This window comes from Tripterygium wilfordii, chromosome 4, assembly GCF_013401445.1.
Source record: "Tripterygium wilfordii isolate XIE 37 chromosome 4, ASM1340144v1, whole genome shotgun sequence".
In the NCBI taxonomy this organism is placed as follows: Eukaryota; Viridiplantae; Streptophyta; class Magnoliopsida; order Celastrales; family Celastraceae; genus Tripterygium; species Tripterygium wilfordii.
Window position 1 is genome coordinate 685910 of NC_052235.1, and position 15942 is coordinate 701851.

General features: G+C 38.2%; 3 protein-coding genes across 4 annotated transcripts; 2 read left to right on the forward strand and 1 right to left on the reverse strand.

The window, feature by feature from the left end:
- Positions 1 to 417: 417 nt before the first annotated feature.
- Positions 418 to 3023, forward strand: LOC119996025 (stromal cell-derived factor 2-like protein). The gene is made up of 6 exons (XM_038842522.1): positions 418 to 804; positions 890 to 1030; positions 1585 to 1725; positions 1883 to 1932; positions 2017 to 2146; positions 2674 to 3023. Exons 1-6 carry the CDS (start codon positions 697 to 699, stop codon positions 2755 to 2757), a joined length of 654 nt encoding a protein of 217 aa, XP_038698450.1. The 5' UTR covers positions 418 to 696; the 3' UTR covers positions 2758 to 3023.
- A 1984-nt stretch (positions 3024 to 5007) lies between these two features.
- On the reverse strand, positions 5008 to 8561 carry LOC119996046 (U-box domain-containing protein 13-like). 2 transcript variants are annotated; one of them, XR_005467783.1, is made up of 3 exons: positions 7697 to 8561; positions 6158 to 7137; positions 5008 to 5371 (listed from the first exon to the last, which is right to left on the reverse strand). XR_005467783.1 is itself a non-coding variant. In XM_038842547.1 (2 exons), exons 1-2 carry the CDS (start codon positions 8320 to 8322, stop codon positions 6210 to 6212), a joined length of 1554 nt encoding a protein of 517 aa, XP_038698475.1. In that variant the 5' UTR covers positions 8323 to 8561; the 3' UTR covers positions 5849 to 6209. The 2 variants fall into 2 exon arrangements, 1 of the variants encoding a protein (XP_038698475.1); XM_038842547.1 differs by lacking the exon at positions 5008 to 5371 and having other exon boundaries at positions 5849 to 7137.
- A 5376-nt stretch (positions 8562 to 13937) lies between these two features.
- LOC119997116 (probable CCR4-associated factor 1 homolog 6) lies at positions 13938 to 15450 on the forward strand. Its single transcript, XM_038843929.1, has 2 exons — positions 13938 to 14124; positions 14241 to 15450. Exon 2 carries the CDS (start codon positions 14398 to 14400, stop codon positions 15223 to 15225), a length of 828 nt encoding a protein of 275 aa, XP_038699857.1. The 5' UTR covers positions 13938 to 14124; positions 14241 to 14397; the 3' UTR covers positions 15226 to 15450.
- The last annotated feature ends 492 nt before the right edge of the window (positions 15451 to 15942 follow it).

Below are 15942 nucleotides of genomic sequence, written 5' to 3' on the forward strand. Positions count from 1 at the left end.
CGAGGAAGGGGAATACATGCAACACAACAGTTCTGTCTTGTTTTGGGGGCTGAGGAAGTGCCATGTGTGCCAAAATGGTGGCTCCCACTCTAGGGTACAATCACAACCGTTAGATCACCTATTGTTAGAAATTGCTTTTTGAGCCACCAATTGTAGAAAAGGCCAATCCATATTTGCAGGCCCAAATTTGATATGGGCCGAGCTGTGGCCTACCCGATTGCGTTATTCACAGTTTATTAATCCAGTCCAGCACTTCCTATACGTTAAGGAGGTCAGTCTTGGGACCATAACTTTTCTCCAATAAAATCTTCCCACTTCAACTATTCTTTCACGTGTAACGCTACTATTGGCTCTTGATATGTCATCGGCGTGTCCTCGGAGGTTCCAAATTTCGTTTCCCATTCCCATTCCCTCTCCCTCTCTCTCAACCCGAAAACAGATTTACAGATCCATCGCAACCTCTCGAACGAAAAGAGAGAATAATCGGTAGTTCATCTCGCTCTCTCTGCGTGTGTGGATGTTGAGACTTGAGAGCTTCTAATCGTGGCTTCTTCAGGGTCGGATTCGCTCCATCGGAGAAAATCGAAACCTTCCTCCTCTCCGGCTTCATCTTCTGCTCCGACTAGGATCGTGTACAGGGAGTCAAGAGATTTCCCTTTCTGGCAGCAGAACTGGTTTATCGGATTACTCTTTGTAATGGCTCTCGGCTTCTTCGCCCTCGCTATCTTTCTCTTCCTCAACCTCGATGTCGATAACGGCTCCTTCTCCTCCGCATCCGCAGCTTCCTCCACCGAAGGTGTCGAGGTTCGATTTGCGTATCAACCATTGTGTGTGTGAGGTTTGTTATTTTTTTCGAATTTTTTGTTATATTTACTTTTTTGTGGTTTAGATTACCTACGGGACGGTGCTTAAGCTGATGCACGAGAGGACCAAGTTTAGACTGCATTCTCACGAAGTACCGTATGGGTCTGGCAGTGGGCAGCAATCTGTTACGGGCTTTCCCAATGTTGATGATTCTAATAGTTACTGGGTACTCCCCTCTCTCTCCTTTATCGATCATGAATTTCTGGTTGTTGTAGGAAAGGTTTTGATTATTTCATTTGATCTAAATGAATGTTACTGGGGACATTAAATTTATGGTGGGACTATGGAAATTTAATTGCGATTGTATTTCAGAATCCAAAGGCTTAGCCCTGATTGTTGCATTCATTGGAATATAGTTTGTGTTAAAGTGTGTGTGTGTGTGTGTGTAGCATGCTTAGAAAGCCTTTAGTTTTGTTTTATCCAGGGAATGCTTCTTTTAGAACAATCAGTTTCCTTTGTTTGTCCAGCTAGTTTATATTCATTCTATGCGTGGCAGACTATCTCTTTAAACTTCTATTTCTCTTGAGTCCTGAAGTTTTCTTTGCATGCTCTGGGAGATGTTTGATAATTGATATGGCTGTAAGGAAGTTGATCTATAGTTAGTATTGACATTTTAACAATTTGCCTTTATACTTACCTCTGCTCGTAGTTACTCTACTCAAGCTTAGTTGATTTTTTTATCTGCTTTAGTTTGAATTTAAGTTGGGTTTTCCTTCTCAGATTGTGAGGCCTGAACCAGAAACATCAGCCAAGCAAGGTGACCCCATCAATAGCGGGACCATTATCCGATTGCAACACATGAGGACTAGAAAATGGCTGCATAGTCATTTGCATGCATCTCCAATATCAGGCAACTTAGAGGTATGGATATGCTACCAATTTGTTTGTAGCAGTGGATAGGTGTTCTTCTGGCATGAACATCCTATTATTGTTCGTGAACGGTGAACCTGTTAGAATTGGGAAATAAATAGATTTACCACATACGCATAATCATGCAAGCCTCACTTTCCTGGTATAGGTTAGCTGCTTTGGAGGTGAGAATGATTCCGATACTGGGGATTACTGGAGGTAAGATATCAAATAAGTTCTATTAGGGTTATGGCATCCTTCTCTGCTGAAGTGTTACTTCACACTGGGTTTTACTTCTTTCAGGCTTGTTATTGAAGGGAGTGGGAAGACTTGGAAGCAAGATCAAAGAATTCGGCTTCAACATGTTGACACTAGTGGCTACCTTCATAGTCATGACAAGAAATACGCTCGAATTGCTGGGGGACAGCAAGAGGTAAGTTACAGAGTTATGATACCTTCCATTAAAATTTAGACAGGAATGGTGTTGTAAACTCTTGCCAGATGTTCGGGCAGTTTTTAATTATTCTGTTACGGCCATTAGTAGTTGTTCCTGGTTTTGCTATATTATTGTTTCTTGCAATGTAGAAGCCTCTAGTAGTCCTACGATATACGTCACTGAAGTTAAAATTAGAAATTTAAACATGAGGTCTGACAGCAAATTGTTGAGAAGTGAAAATAAGTTGTTTTATGTGATAATTCTTTTAACATCCATTGCAAATCGTTTAAAAAGTGTTGATTATGCACTGTCTATGGCATATTATACAATGAGAACATAACCTTTTATTTCTTGGGTGACATAAATCTTGAGAGCTAATTGCTCCCAACCTACTTGATCTCTGGCCTTGAGTCTAAGGATAAAAACTTTAAACAGCTTTTGTTATTTTGTTTCTAGGAAATCCAGAACTATGCTTACTCAGTATGTCAGTCATCCATTATTGATCAATCTATGCGCTTGTGTAGGTTTGTGGTCTCCGAGAAAAGCGTGCTGATAATATTTGGTTGGCAACTGAAGGTGTCTACCTCCCTGTTAATGAAAGCAAGTAGATATTAGTTTATTCGAGAATCATTAACTTTAAAAAAAAGAAAAAACAGGTACTTGGGTTTTGAATTTTTGGGGGCTTGTGCCTGCTTCTATAATAGCTGTAGATGTCCTCCTTGATGAAGGAAAATACATCATACATGTTCTTATTTGGTGTTGATGTTTATCTTATGCAATGTATGCCCTTATAGCCGGGAAAAATGCAGCTGTCAATTCTATGTTAACATAAGTATTTATGAGTGATGCAAGTTATTATGTGTTTAGGCTTGCATTTATCTTTTGTCTTTGTTACAATCATTACCCACATCCTTTTCTCGCATGTTATGGTTTTATGGCTTCCATTTGCTTTGTTACTTTTGTAAGGGTGAACTCTTGGCCTTTGGGTTTAATTAACAAGCTAGAGGTCATTTGGAGATAAGGCTGCAGGCGCCGTTGTGCTCCCACACTGCCTCTGCTCTGGGTGTGCGGTTTTAATCTTTATTAGTTGGACGGATCTTGTGTCAAGAGTGCATTTTTTTACATTTGGTGATAAAATAATTGCTCTCTCTTGCTCTATTGCCAATGGTAGATAGATTTTGAAATATTTAATAATATTAATCCAGCAACTTAATTGACCAGCTTGCTCGGTTTTACTGTGGAACACATGATTTGGATGACTAGAATTTAAGAATTTCCTTGGCAAGTTCGTGAGGTTGAAAGTGATATAAATTTGTAATTCCCTCGATCATGATATTGTATTCATAATAATTAATAAATGGAAACTGGTGAATGAAATGCTGATGATGATTGATGATTTCTCAAGCGGGCTTAATTTGGATCCTTTTGGCCAAAATTATAGGGCCTTAAACTATGAAGATATGCCCTTATTACAGGGACGTACCATACATTTCCAGATGCTTGTTAAACCAGTGCCAGTGGCCCCAATGGTTCGCCTACACCTCATTCTCCACAACGTGCTAGATTCCATGCAAAGCTAGTAATTCCTCAAAAATCAGGGGATACAACATTGATTTATCGAGTAGGCGTAGGGTCAAGTATTCTATGATTCATTGAGTGTCCTTATATATATGTCGCCTTTTTCTCGTATAGAACATTATTATTACATGTATGTAGGAAAAGGCCAAGCCTGCCTACTGTCTTTTGAAAGGAGAGAAGGAGACTAGTATGAAAGTTGCAAAGGTTTGCCCATGTGCAAAACCAATAGCTGACCTAATGTGTGAAGAGGACAATTTCCATCTATCCAAGTAAGGCAAAAACTTTTCAATGGCGTCGGTGGAAGTTAAGCCCTAGGGTCTTGAGATATGATTGTCCTATTCTAAGAGTAAGTTATTGGTTATGTAATTCCAGTAAGCTTACTTGCCCCACCCTTTACTCCTCCAGGACATCAATTATTGTTACTCTTTTTTCTGGGGGTTATAGAACTGAAAGGTATTGATCCTAACATGTAGAGGCTGCTTCAAACGATAATGGGTTACTGCAATGACGAAGACAGAATTTGCATTGATTTCGACAACAATGTATTTAGGTGCAACTGCCAAAGGGAATTAGAATTTGCATTAATGTTGACTAATGCATTTAGCTACCAAAACATTTTCCTTGCAATCTTCACCTATACCTCAAACTTCCTAAACCCTAAAAATGCAGGGATCTTATATAGTTGTCCATTGAATTAACTTCATAAACCCTTAAAGTTTGTATCCCCAACCCCACCCCCCGGCATGGCAGCCTTATTGATAGATAAAACAGTCCAACTTACTAACTTAAAAAAGAAAATAACTACTGGAAACATATGGAAATGGGGAAGCTAGTATTATATATATTGACCCACATCTGCAGCATTTAATATATTAGGTCATGAATTAGTGTTATAAAGGAATGATGTCCCCATCCAAGTGACTGCTCCTCTGGCTCTCATCTCCAGCCACAAAGCATAAGCGACCAAAGATGTGTAACCACCCCCCCCCCCCCTTCAGACTCTTACTTCTAGCCCACAAAGACATGAGTAAACAGATAATCACAAGTTTGCTTGCAATCTATCACTTAAGAAAGCTGAAGTTGATGTAAAAAAAAATAAAAACTAAAATTTGTATCTCATCTAACATACCAACTCCATCAGACTGCCCGAGCATGAACAAACCAAACCACCTTTCCATGAGATCTAAACGCAGATGACACCCCAAACTTGATGACCTAACCCTAAACATTATGACCCAAAATGAAATCATGCAACTCAGATATTAAATCCCCAACAGAACTTCTGAAAATTTTAATTTGATAGAGCTTATGGTACATATGATACAGGCCACTAGATGTTTTCAGCAAAAGAAATTAAAGACGATCAAGCTACAGGCTATGGCATAAGTGAAATGGACAAAACTAATTTAATAAGGACAACACACTCATAGTACAAAATGATATTTACAGCAATTTTAACAAATAGACCTCACAGAACAAGGGATGCTGAGGAATATCAAAATGTCCAAACGATTACAGAATAACCCCACAATAAAGCACCATGGAATATATATACATACCTCATGGTCACTGGTCATGGGAAGAAGTGCGCACAAGCTCCAATTTAGCTGGAACAGCTCAGATTCTACTTCCATCTCTACAGATCTGTAAACAGTTATAATAAGGTAAATAAAGTCAATGCATTTATCAATGGGTAATTAATACAAATTGCCAAGGTGAACTGCTGGAGGACATTCATAGTTCTTGTTCTAATGCAAAGCGATAATAAATTCAATTCCAAGTCTGTAGATCAAAAGATTCCCCATGAAATTCTCAGACTCTAATTAAAATAGTAAGAAAAGGAAAGATTCCCAGATTGAAAAATTACTAACAGTAAACAGTCATTATTCCTATGCTGAAAAAAAAAAAAACATGACAAGTGACACCCATTCCAACAAACGCGTTTGGTTAAGAACAGAATAATAAAGAGTAGGACCAAGAGAGGCAGACAAAATTGTACTATCTAAGCGTTGAACGCGAACCTCCACTGTATGTACAGGGACAACCCATAACAAAATTATAACACTCAGATATTCACAAATTACACGGCATACCACCTACGGGAAGAATTCAAGACAAAAATATAAAGCACCATTTCACTAAAAATATAAAGCACCATTTCACTGGTTGTTTGTACTGTTGCCTAATGTCAAGTGAAAGATAAGCTTTTTTGTGTGTGGCGGTGGAGCATTCAGATTCAACAATGATCTAAAGAGATGCAATCGAGACGTCTAAGAAAAGCTAACCAGACAGAAGAACTGCTCAAACAAAAATCGAACTACAAGGGCTTTATATAACAGTTATATAAACTTTGACAGGATATCTAATTCATACATCAGAAATGCTACAAAAAATACCAAAGTGCAGTAGCTTAATTAAAGGGAGACTAACTTCACATTCTGACTCTTCAAAGTCCATGCAAACACCAAATAGTCCAATCTTGTTAAAATGGTAAGCTTTTTGATGTAGAAATCGCTGTAAGGGACTTAAAATGTTCAGATGGAACAAAATCTTGTGGCAAATTGGCCCTCTTTACAATTCTCCTCATATTGTTCTGCAAGCTCTGTTGGACTAAATGCTTAACTGCCTTCTTCTCTTCACTCATACCTTCATCCTCTTCCAAACATTCCTTTGAACCTCCATTTGGATTCAGAGAAAATGATGAAGAGCCACAAATAGGGGCAGATACAACCGCACCCACATTACCACCATAATTCTCCGAAACTTGCTTTCCCTTATCCACTCTCAAGCGTTCCAGGATCCTTGATGCCCTATTCTGTGCCAATGTACTACCCAAAAGAGTTAATTCGAGCAATGATGACACAATTCCAGCCTCAATCATGGCATGCCTATCTCCATAGGTTTTGTGTGCCATCACCATCAAAATGTATGATGCCTTCTCCTGGCATCCTGGCGAGTCAGTCCAGTTCAAGACATCAACCAAAATAGGGAATGCATCTGGCGCACTGCTAATTGCTTTTCGACCTTCCCGGGCTGATACAACATTGCCCAAAATTGAAAGCATTCTTTCACTCACTTCCATATCCCCCAATGTATTAATGAGAAAGGCTATAAGATCGGTCTCTATAATGAGGGAGATGTTTGATGAGGATATTGAAAGGTTATATAGAGCCCGGAGAGCATCTTGTTTTGCTTGTGGGCTACTATGGCTGTCTAAATTATTGAGAGTTTTTACCAAGAAAGGAATTGCACCTGAAGAACCAATGACTGGTTTATTTGAGTCCAATGCACTCAAGCCTAGAAAATTAGCCACTATTGCTTCTGATAGTGCTGGATTTGGAGCATTTGGAGATTCAATTATCTTTAGAATCTTGTAAACAGCCCCAGCTTGGACAATGGCCGCTTTGTTCCTGCAAAAGGGAGTAAAAGAGAATACATTCAGTTTCGATTCCAGGTAACCGTTCTACTTTCAGGAAAGAAAATTATGGCGAAGTACGTCCAAAAGGAGTATTAAAAGTGAAAATACCAAAAGAGAAAAATCGGTTGCAGTTAAGTAAAACTGCAATCTAACAAATCCAGTTGGGATAAGAAGTATTTGGAGTTCAGAATCATAGTTTCCATAGAACAGAGAACATAGTTGAATACAGATGTCATATTAAAAAGGACAATTGGACAAAAAACAGTAAAAGAGGGATCAGACTACAAAAAAAACGACCACATATCAACAGATGTAAACTATCAAACATGTGAAGCAAAGGGAGAACATGTGTTCAAAGTTATTCTCAAAGTAACATATTTACACATACAAGCTCCAGACAATGACTAGACCTAACTAGCATTATCACACAAAAAACAAAATCCCCGAAAAATCAGAGACATTTTACACACTGAGTACAAAGTAGATTTGATGGGAAAGCCAAAAATTAAGGGGAAAAACTAACATACGAAAGTAAAAACAAGGAAACTCACGCATCATTGCCAATACAGAGATTGAGCAGAGCATAGAGTGAAGCGATCTGTGTATCGAGGTCTTCCAAATCGAGCAATTCAACTAAAGGAGGGATCGCACCGAGCATCGCCAACGTCACTCTTGCCTCCGAATCGTCCTTGGCGAGCAGCCTCACATCGGCAGCAGCTCTTCTCCTCTTCGCCTCTTCTTCACACTGCAATTCCCTCACCACTCGCTTCAACTCCTCTAACGCCTCTTCTTTCCTCCTCGTCTCCATCTCATTCTCCGCCTCAGCCAAGCTCAGCAGATCCGACAACTTCTCCGATTTCACCTTCGACTTCGTATGAACCGGCGCCACTTCACCTTTCTTCCCTGACTTTCTCTCATCGCTACCATTGCAAACATCAGCAATGGTAGTAATGGCGGTTGTAGTGGCCGTGGATGTAGAAACCGTCTCACTCTCTTCTTCCATGTGGTGGCGAAAACGGGAGGAGCCGCCGCAACTGAGAGCGTCGAAGATTTTGCGGCGGAATGCAGAACCAGAGAAAGCAGTCCATATCCGGAAATGACCGCTTCCAGCAGATGAAGTGGCAGCTCGGTGGTCTAGAACCAGGGATCCGACAACGTTCCGGTGACACTTCGCCATTGTAGCTTTTATCAGATCCTCCAGCGAACTACATTGCAGACGAAGCTAACAGCCTAACGGTCGCGAAGTTCGAGATAGAAAGCAACCTAAGCAGAGACAGTGTCTTGAGAGAGAGAGAGAGATTCTGGGTGAGTGGGCTAGATGAAGAGACTGCTAGGATTCCAATTCTGAGTGCACCGTTTAATTTATAAACGCCTTGTGTGATCTGAGAGAGAGGCGAAGAAGACTAGAGGAGTGAAAAGACAGTGACGTCAAGGGTATGTTTGGGAGCAGAGAAAAAAAGTTTCTATTCGAGTATTTTTAAGCTTAGCATTGGATAATTTTTCGTTCAGAAAAACTTATTCAAAAGTTTATTTTATAAAATCCCATATAAATATATCAATAAACAATCTTAGTAATGAATTGACATCCAAATGTTTCATTTGGTTTACCAAACACAACCTTCAACAATTACCAAGGGTTTAAGCCTTTACGAGGCATTTGGTTGGCCTTTATGAGGCTAGCTGAGGGTAAGAATCACTCATTCTCTCATTTGGTTGAGTTTGGGAGGATGGAATCACAAACTCATCTCACCCTCATTCCCTCTTTATAGAGATTAGCCAAGCTCATTAAAATGGTGAGATTGGCTAATCTCTGCAAGGGATAATGAATTTGATACTCAAAAGACTATTATACTCTTTATTAAGAACTAATCACAATAATTAAATTAAGGGGAAATTAGGGGAAAGGACAATATGGTAGTTATATATTCAAGAAATGATAAAATGAAAAGAAAAAAAACATTAGAAAAAAGTACATTTGTATTGTGTTGACAAAAATACCCCTAAAGATATCTCTAAAATCTATCTAGAGTCACACTCGTGATGTCATTCTTCTTCCTCATTTTTTTTCCTCTCTCTCTTCTTCTCCCTTCTTCTTCCTTCATGTCGACCACTGAAAATTGACCGTCCGATCATCGTTTTTGCTGAACAAACTACCAAAATAAAGCTCTAGATCAGCTCGATCAAAGGCTAATCATCACTGGCTATCGATTATCACTTAATTCGCCAAAAAAGCTTATTGAAATCATGGTCACCATTTGAAAAACAGCTAGATCCGACCAATACGGCCAACTCCGATGACCATCAACTCCATGGACCAAGGCGATAACCTTTGAGGTTTTATTGTTTTTTCAAAAAAAAAATTTCTTTTGAAATTGGATATGAATCTGCAAATAATATATTTGTTTCAGATCTTCTGTTCTTATATGTTATTTGTTTTAAAATTTCAGACATATAACATTTCTTTAAAGACAAATAACATTTCATTAAATACATATAACATTTCAATAAGACAGATAACGTTATGATAAATATCAAATTAATTGAAACATATAACATATCACCTGCAATTTGCAACATGAATCAAAACAAAAAAAATACGAAAAATCACCACAAAAACTTTCGAAAATAATGATTGATGACAGATTGAAGGAAAACTACAAGTCCCGTGATGGGTATAATCAGATCTAGAAATTCAAACACCGAGAATATCCAAAATCAACAGGATCGCAATGCGAATTATTATAGAAATTCAAAATTGATGCAAGATTCATATTAGAAAATCAATTTCACGAAGAAAATTCCAAAGAAAAATATTCCCTACAGCTATAGTCGTGAAAGATGAGCTTTCGTAAGTGAGACATGAATTTCCGTAAATTTTATAATTAATTTTTAAAATTTAAATAATTAAACTGAGGTTATTTTAGTCATTTTTAAAAATTATGATAAGAATTTGTCATTTTTGAAATATTAGTTTAAAGTACATGAACTTTATGGAATAAAACTTTTAAGAATTTCCCTATTGGAACAAAGCTATCCCATTAAGGACTTATATTTAATTTTCCCTTAAATTAATCTATTCTTATTTTTATGTACACAAAATTGGGTAGTATGAAAATTATACAATTAAAATTATGATACTAATGCTCACTCTTCATTTCATACCAAACATGATAATATTCATCTTACACTCGCCTCACACTCATTGGATTAACAACCAAATGCTCAGTTAAGGCTTGTCGAGAAAGCCATGGCCCTTCTTCTTTTGTTGCTTTTCTTCTTTGGCATGGCTGTGTGTGCATGCGAGTACACAGACACCTCACAATCGTCCCTTCATCTATGCCATATAGCTAATCCTGTGACAATCAAAGAAGCTTCGCGTGGGCCAAGCACTACCTATGGATGATGTTGATTAACGGGCGTATCATAGTACGGTAGACAAGAGAGTACGATGTAGAAGACTCGGTGTGTGAGTGTCCGAGCATCCACAATGAATGCTTGATATTAGAGTTTTTAAACATTTAAAACACTAGTTTCAAGCACTTGGTGCATACAATGGATCAAAACCAACCCTTGAAACAACTTTTAATATAATTAGAACATCCACAATGGATAATTGATATTAGAGTTCTTAAACACTTGAAACACTAATTTCAAGCACTTGGTGTCTACAATTGATCAAAACCAACACTTGAAGCAACTCTTAATATTAGTGAATACTTGACATCTCAATAGCCTCTTAAGAGGATAAATTGGACCCACACAACCAATCATTGTCTGACACATTGCAAACTTTCTCTTATTTTTTTCTCTCTCCACTCCAATTCACTTTTTAAATTTGCAAAAGAGAGGGAAATGGTAAATTAATTAAAGTGCTTGTATTGTTTACCATTGTAGAAGACCTCTTGATATTTTGATGATGCACAACCATCAACGAAAAATGGAGCACTTGAAAATGAAGTCTCATTGGAGTTGCTCTTAGTGAATACTTGACATCTCAAGAGTCTCTTAAGAGGATAAATTGGATCCACACAACCAATCATTGTTTGACACATTACAAACTTTTTCTTATTTTTTTCTCTCTCCACTCCACTTCACTTTTTAAATTTGCAAAAGAGAGATAAATGGTAAATTAATTCAAGTGCTTGTATTGTTTACCATTGTAGAAGACTTCTTGATATTTTGATGATGCACCACTATCAATGAAAAATGGAGCACTTGAAGATGAAGTCCCATTGGAGTTGCTCTGAAGCGTGCACTGGCTTCAGCTCATTTGACTTCAACGAGAAGTGGATGAACGCACGAGAAACAATGGCTTGACTATTGCTTACCAAACTACTCTAGAACTTTGTACAAAGCCCACAATGGCCACATAATTTGCATATCCGGCCCATTAGACTCCTACGGCCCTTTTTATCATTTCATGAGCAACGTCATTAGTGGACCTATAGACTTGTCGTACATAGTTAGAGACTCTTTAAGTTGGTCATGAATGAATTAAACTAGAGTGACCAATCACTATTCCTTTGATAAATAATAATAATAATAATATAAGCTAAACAAAAATGCTCAAAAGCATTTTCTTCACCCTTACATGAGGTACAGCTTATTTAACCTACGTATAAATGTCGTGGACGCAAGACCATTTTTGCTTGTCTCAATAACCATACATGCATCCATGTCATTTATTTATCATGGCGGACAAGATAATTTTTGTACCATGCTTCTAGTTCTTGGTCCTACCTTAATTAAACCTCACTATAAAAAACACATGAAAATGCCATTGAAAAATAAAATAAGATTGACAGAAACCAAACCAACCTAATAAATGCATAAGACCAGTTCATGAATAATGGTTGCTTGGGAGTGCACCCAACGGGATTGATAGGGAGACGACTCCGAACCTCACTCTCTTGGGCCCTAAGCGTACCGGGCATGGGATTTGAGATTCGCGGGCCTTGCATGCATACGAAACTTTCGGGCCTAACTGTGGGCTGGTCTGGCCCATTTTACTCCTCTACCTGTCAGCATCACATATATCCATATCAGCAGAGAATGTATTCCAAGAACTGTTCATATCCCATTTTCCCGTGTCATGTGTTGGGCTGTTAATGGGCTGGTTTTTCCGCTTCCCACTTGTCCATCAGAACAAGCAAAGCCTCAAGGATCGAGTTGGGCCAGCAATTAGGCCCAGTTAGCCTGCAAAAACTAATAAACATTTTTTTTTTGTATGAAGGGAATACCAACTTACCAACCCATTATTAGTTTTGTTTTTTTTTTAAAAAATCAGTAAATTTTACTTAAATGTCACGCTAAAAAGATAAAATAAAATAAAAAAGGCGTCTTGCTTTAATAAATCATGTATTCAAAGATTTTATGCTCGAGGCCTTCGTATATCCTTGTGTAATGATATGGGTGGGCACCAAATGGTCGATATAGGCTCCTCCCATCATACAATATATCCACCATGGGTTCTCTTGGCTAACAAACAATTATTGATGAGACACAGACAATTTGAATATGAGAAAGAAAAAAACAATGAAGAGGAACAGTCGAGTTAATGGGAAGCACGACAGTGTGATTGATTATATAAATAATAACGTTCAATGTGATCAAGAATCTTAATTTACTTCTCCTTTTCCATTATTTATTGTTATTGTGCACATGATTGAGAATCAACAATATCCAAACTCACTATTATAATATATAAAAACATGTGTGCATATATATAGGTGTATCATGTTTACACCTTTTGCCGAGCATGGCTTTCTTTATATGATGATTATACGAAATAATGTCAAGTAATAACAATAAAATTGAAATAAACGATTGATTATATATAGTTAAAATGGACTTTGAAACCTCTCTTTTGATATTCATCAATTAAATAGATGTCGCATGAATGATCGTTCATTCAAAAATCATCCTATAAGCTTCTAATAAATGAATAAACGAAAAAAAAAAATTTAAAGTAATTGTCAAGACAATAATAGTGTCATTTATGTAATCATATATACATCTCATAAATATGATATTAATTGTTAGTGCAGAGAGTACGAGATCGTAAGGTGAATCCGAAGTCCCACAAAGACACCAACTATTTCTACCTGGAGTGGAGTATGTGTGGTGAGAGTATTTGAGAGAGAAAAGAGAAGTACTCGTTGAATGTAGAAGGGCTAAAATATTAAATATGTCCTTAGACTATCACATTTTTCTCTATTATGTCCTTAAACTATTTTTTTTCTTCATTCTATCATTAAACTATTATTTTCCACATGGTTTCTCTCCTCAGTCAACTTTCCGGTGTTGACTCCGATGAAAATGCTGACGTGTCATCTGAACTCCAACGAGTTTTTTTTTTAATTTTATAATCACATGGATGCCACGTCAGCATTTTCGCCGTAGTCAACACCGGAATACTGACTCAGGATAGAAACCATGTGGAAAACAATAGTTTGAGGATAGAATGAAGAAAAAAAATAATTTAAGGACATAATCGAGAAAACTGCTATAGTCTAAGCACATATATAATATTTTAGCCAATGTAGAAGTATGTGTTGTGGTTAGGACTTAGGAGGAGGGGATATGTAGGGGCTACAGTCCCGGCTCCATTGTCACCTAAAATAGATACGAGTATATGACATGAATACAAAATGATATCGATAAATTGAAATAGTTGATTGTATCAAACTGTGTCGTTTTCGTGTGGTTGCGTTGCGTGTATATTTTAAACGCCCCCGTTTTTGACCGGTTCCAATGGTTCCATTTTTAATATAATAATCACTGCATCGCTCTTTACTTATTAGGAAGCCAAGGCCCTCGACTCGGATAGGAGGGCCTCAAATCTCAGACCCCTGCTCTCTTCTATCTCTGTCGCTCTCGTATCTCCCGGTCCGTTGACCTTAACTTCTCTCTTCGAGACACCAGAAACCACTAAGTTCAGGATCTGCTTTTCCCAAGCCCTGATTTCTCAGAATCCAAGGTTAGATCTCTTGTATTCAACAGACTTCGCACTCCTTTTATTTTATATTTTTTGAAGGATTCCGACTTCAAGGGTTCTTTCTTTACCCTTTTTTTTTTCCTACTGGGTTGTGTTAGATCTGTTGAAGGAGCACAAACGACTGCGTCGAAGAAGAATAAATCAGTTCAGGTTTTGTGGGATTTTGGTTTTCGAAGTTGTTAAATGTTCTGTTTGCAGATCTGGGTTTTGCGTTAGTGACTTGGGTATTGTTTGTTCCGGATTGGTGTGGGAGTAATGTCGATTTTGTCCAAGGGCGACCTTCCTGTCCATATTCGAGAAGTCTGGGACGATAATCTCGAGGAGGAGTTTTCTTTGCTTCGAGAAATCGTTGATAGCTTTAACTACGTGGCTATGGACACTGAGTTTCCTGGGGTGGTTCTACGGCCGGTGGGGTCTTTCAAGAACATCAATGACCACAACTACCAGACTTTGAAAGACAACGTGGATATGTTGAAGTTGATCCAGTTGGGCCTCACATTTTCGGATGGGAATGGGAATCTACCCACTTGTGGAACTGATAAGTATTGCGTTTGGCAATTCAATTTTCGCGAATTTGATTTGAGTGAAGATATATTTGCTAGTGATTCAATTGAATTGTTACGCCAATGTGGGATTGATTTTAAGAAAAATAGTGAGAAGGGGATTGATGTGAAACGGTTTGGCGAGCTCTTGATGTCTTCAGGGGTTGTGTTGAATGATAATGTTCACTGGGTTACATTTCACAGTGGTTATGATTTCGGGTACTTGCTTAAGCTGTTGACCTGCCAGAGTTTGCCGGACTCACAGGCAGGATTCTTTGATTTGATCAACATTTATTTCCCAATGATTTATGACATCAAGCATATGATGAAGTTCTGCAACAGTCTTCATGGGGGGTTGAGCAAGCTCGCGGAGTTGTTGGAGGTGGAAAGGGTTGGTGTATGTCATCAGGCAGGTTCCGATAGTTTGCTAACGGCCTGCACATTTAGGAAGCTGAGAGATAATTTCTTCAATGGCTCGACGGAGAAGTATGCTGGTGTTTTGTATGGTCTTGGTGTTGACAATGAAAAGAGTAATAATTGAAAGGAAATAACTGCACAAGAAAGAAGTTTGATTAATATATGTAGAGACTACTTCAGTGTGAAACTTTCAGTTCCCTTTGTATACTTTGGCAAAAGTGACTGTTGTATTAGCCATGACCTCTGTGCACATGAATTGTAAATTCAACCTTGACTGGTTTTGTAGTTTGAGCTTCCTGTAAAGTAGTTGCAGTTAGTGCTTCAATAATAGTCTCTGGATTTGCTTGGACGTTTGGTGGTTACTTCATTTTGGATCCATAATTCTGCAGTAATGCCCTTATTGAAGGATCAAACTGCTGTGGGTCAGTATTTCCATTGATTGATTTATCCCTTTTCACCAAAACAAACCAATCGTGCAACGTTTCTTCACTTTTTATGCCCCGTGCCTTGCATTCTCTTGAGTGCATGAAATTCAGATGGTTTTGAAGCCTCTTTTTACTTTTTAGTTTCAATGTAGAAGAGCTAGGGTTTAGGGCCTAACATGAATGGTAGGAGTGGGAATGTGGGATATTTTTGACACAGGTCAGGCCCAATTTTTGTTGGGCCTCACTCCCAATGAATGGGCGGTTAGGCCCGATTTAGCTGTGTCAGACTGCCATTCATGCCTAGACCTAGTAGTAGGGGCTAATGCGGATGAAAGCAGCGAAGCTCAATAGTTAATACATTTTTCCTGTCAGGCCCAATCTAGATGGACCTATGTCCTACTTGAATGGGCCAATGA

Bases quoted from the DNA above. Each gene is read 5' to 3' on its own strand.
- LOC119996025 (XM_038842522.1), top strand. From the start codon at position 697: ATGGCTCTCGGCTTCTTCGCCCTCGCTATCTTTCTCTTCCTCAACCTC. The intron at 805-889 runs GTTCGATTTGCG...TTTGTGGTTTAG, and splicing joins CCTCCACCGAAGGTGTCGAG to ATTACCTACGGGACGGTGCT. The intron at 2,147-2,673 runs GTAAGTTACAGA...GCGCTTGTGTAG, and splicing joins TTGCTGGGGGACAGCAAGAG to GTTTGTGGTCTCCGAGAAAA.
- LOC119996046 (XM_038842547.1), bottom strand. From the start codon at position 8,322: ATGGCGAAGTGTCACCGGAACGTTGTCGGATCCCTGGTTCTAGACCAC. The intron at 7,138-7,696 runs GTGAGTTTCCTT...TCCCTTTTGCAG, and splicing joins CTCTGTATTGGCAATGATGC to GAACAAAGCGGCCATTGTCC.
- LOC119997116 (XM_038843929.1), top strand. From the start codon at position 14,398: ATGTCGATTTTGTCCAAGGGCGACCTTCCTGTCCATATTCGAGAAGTC.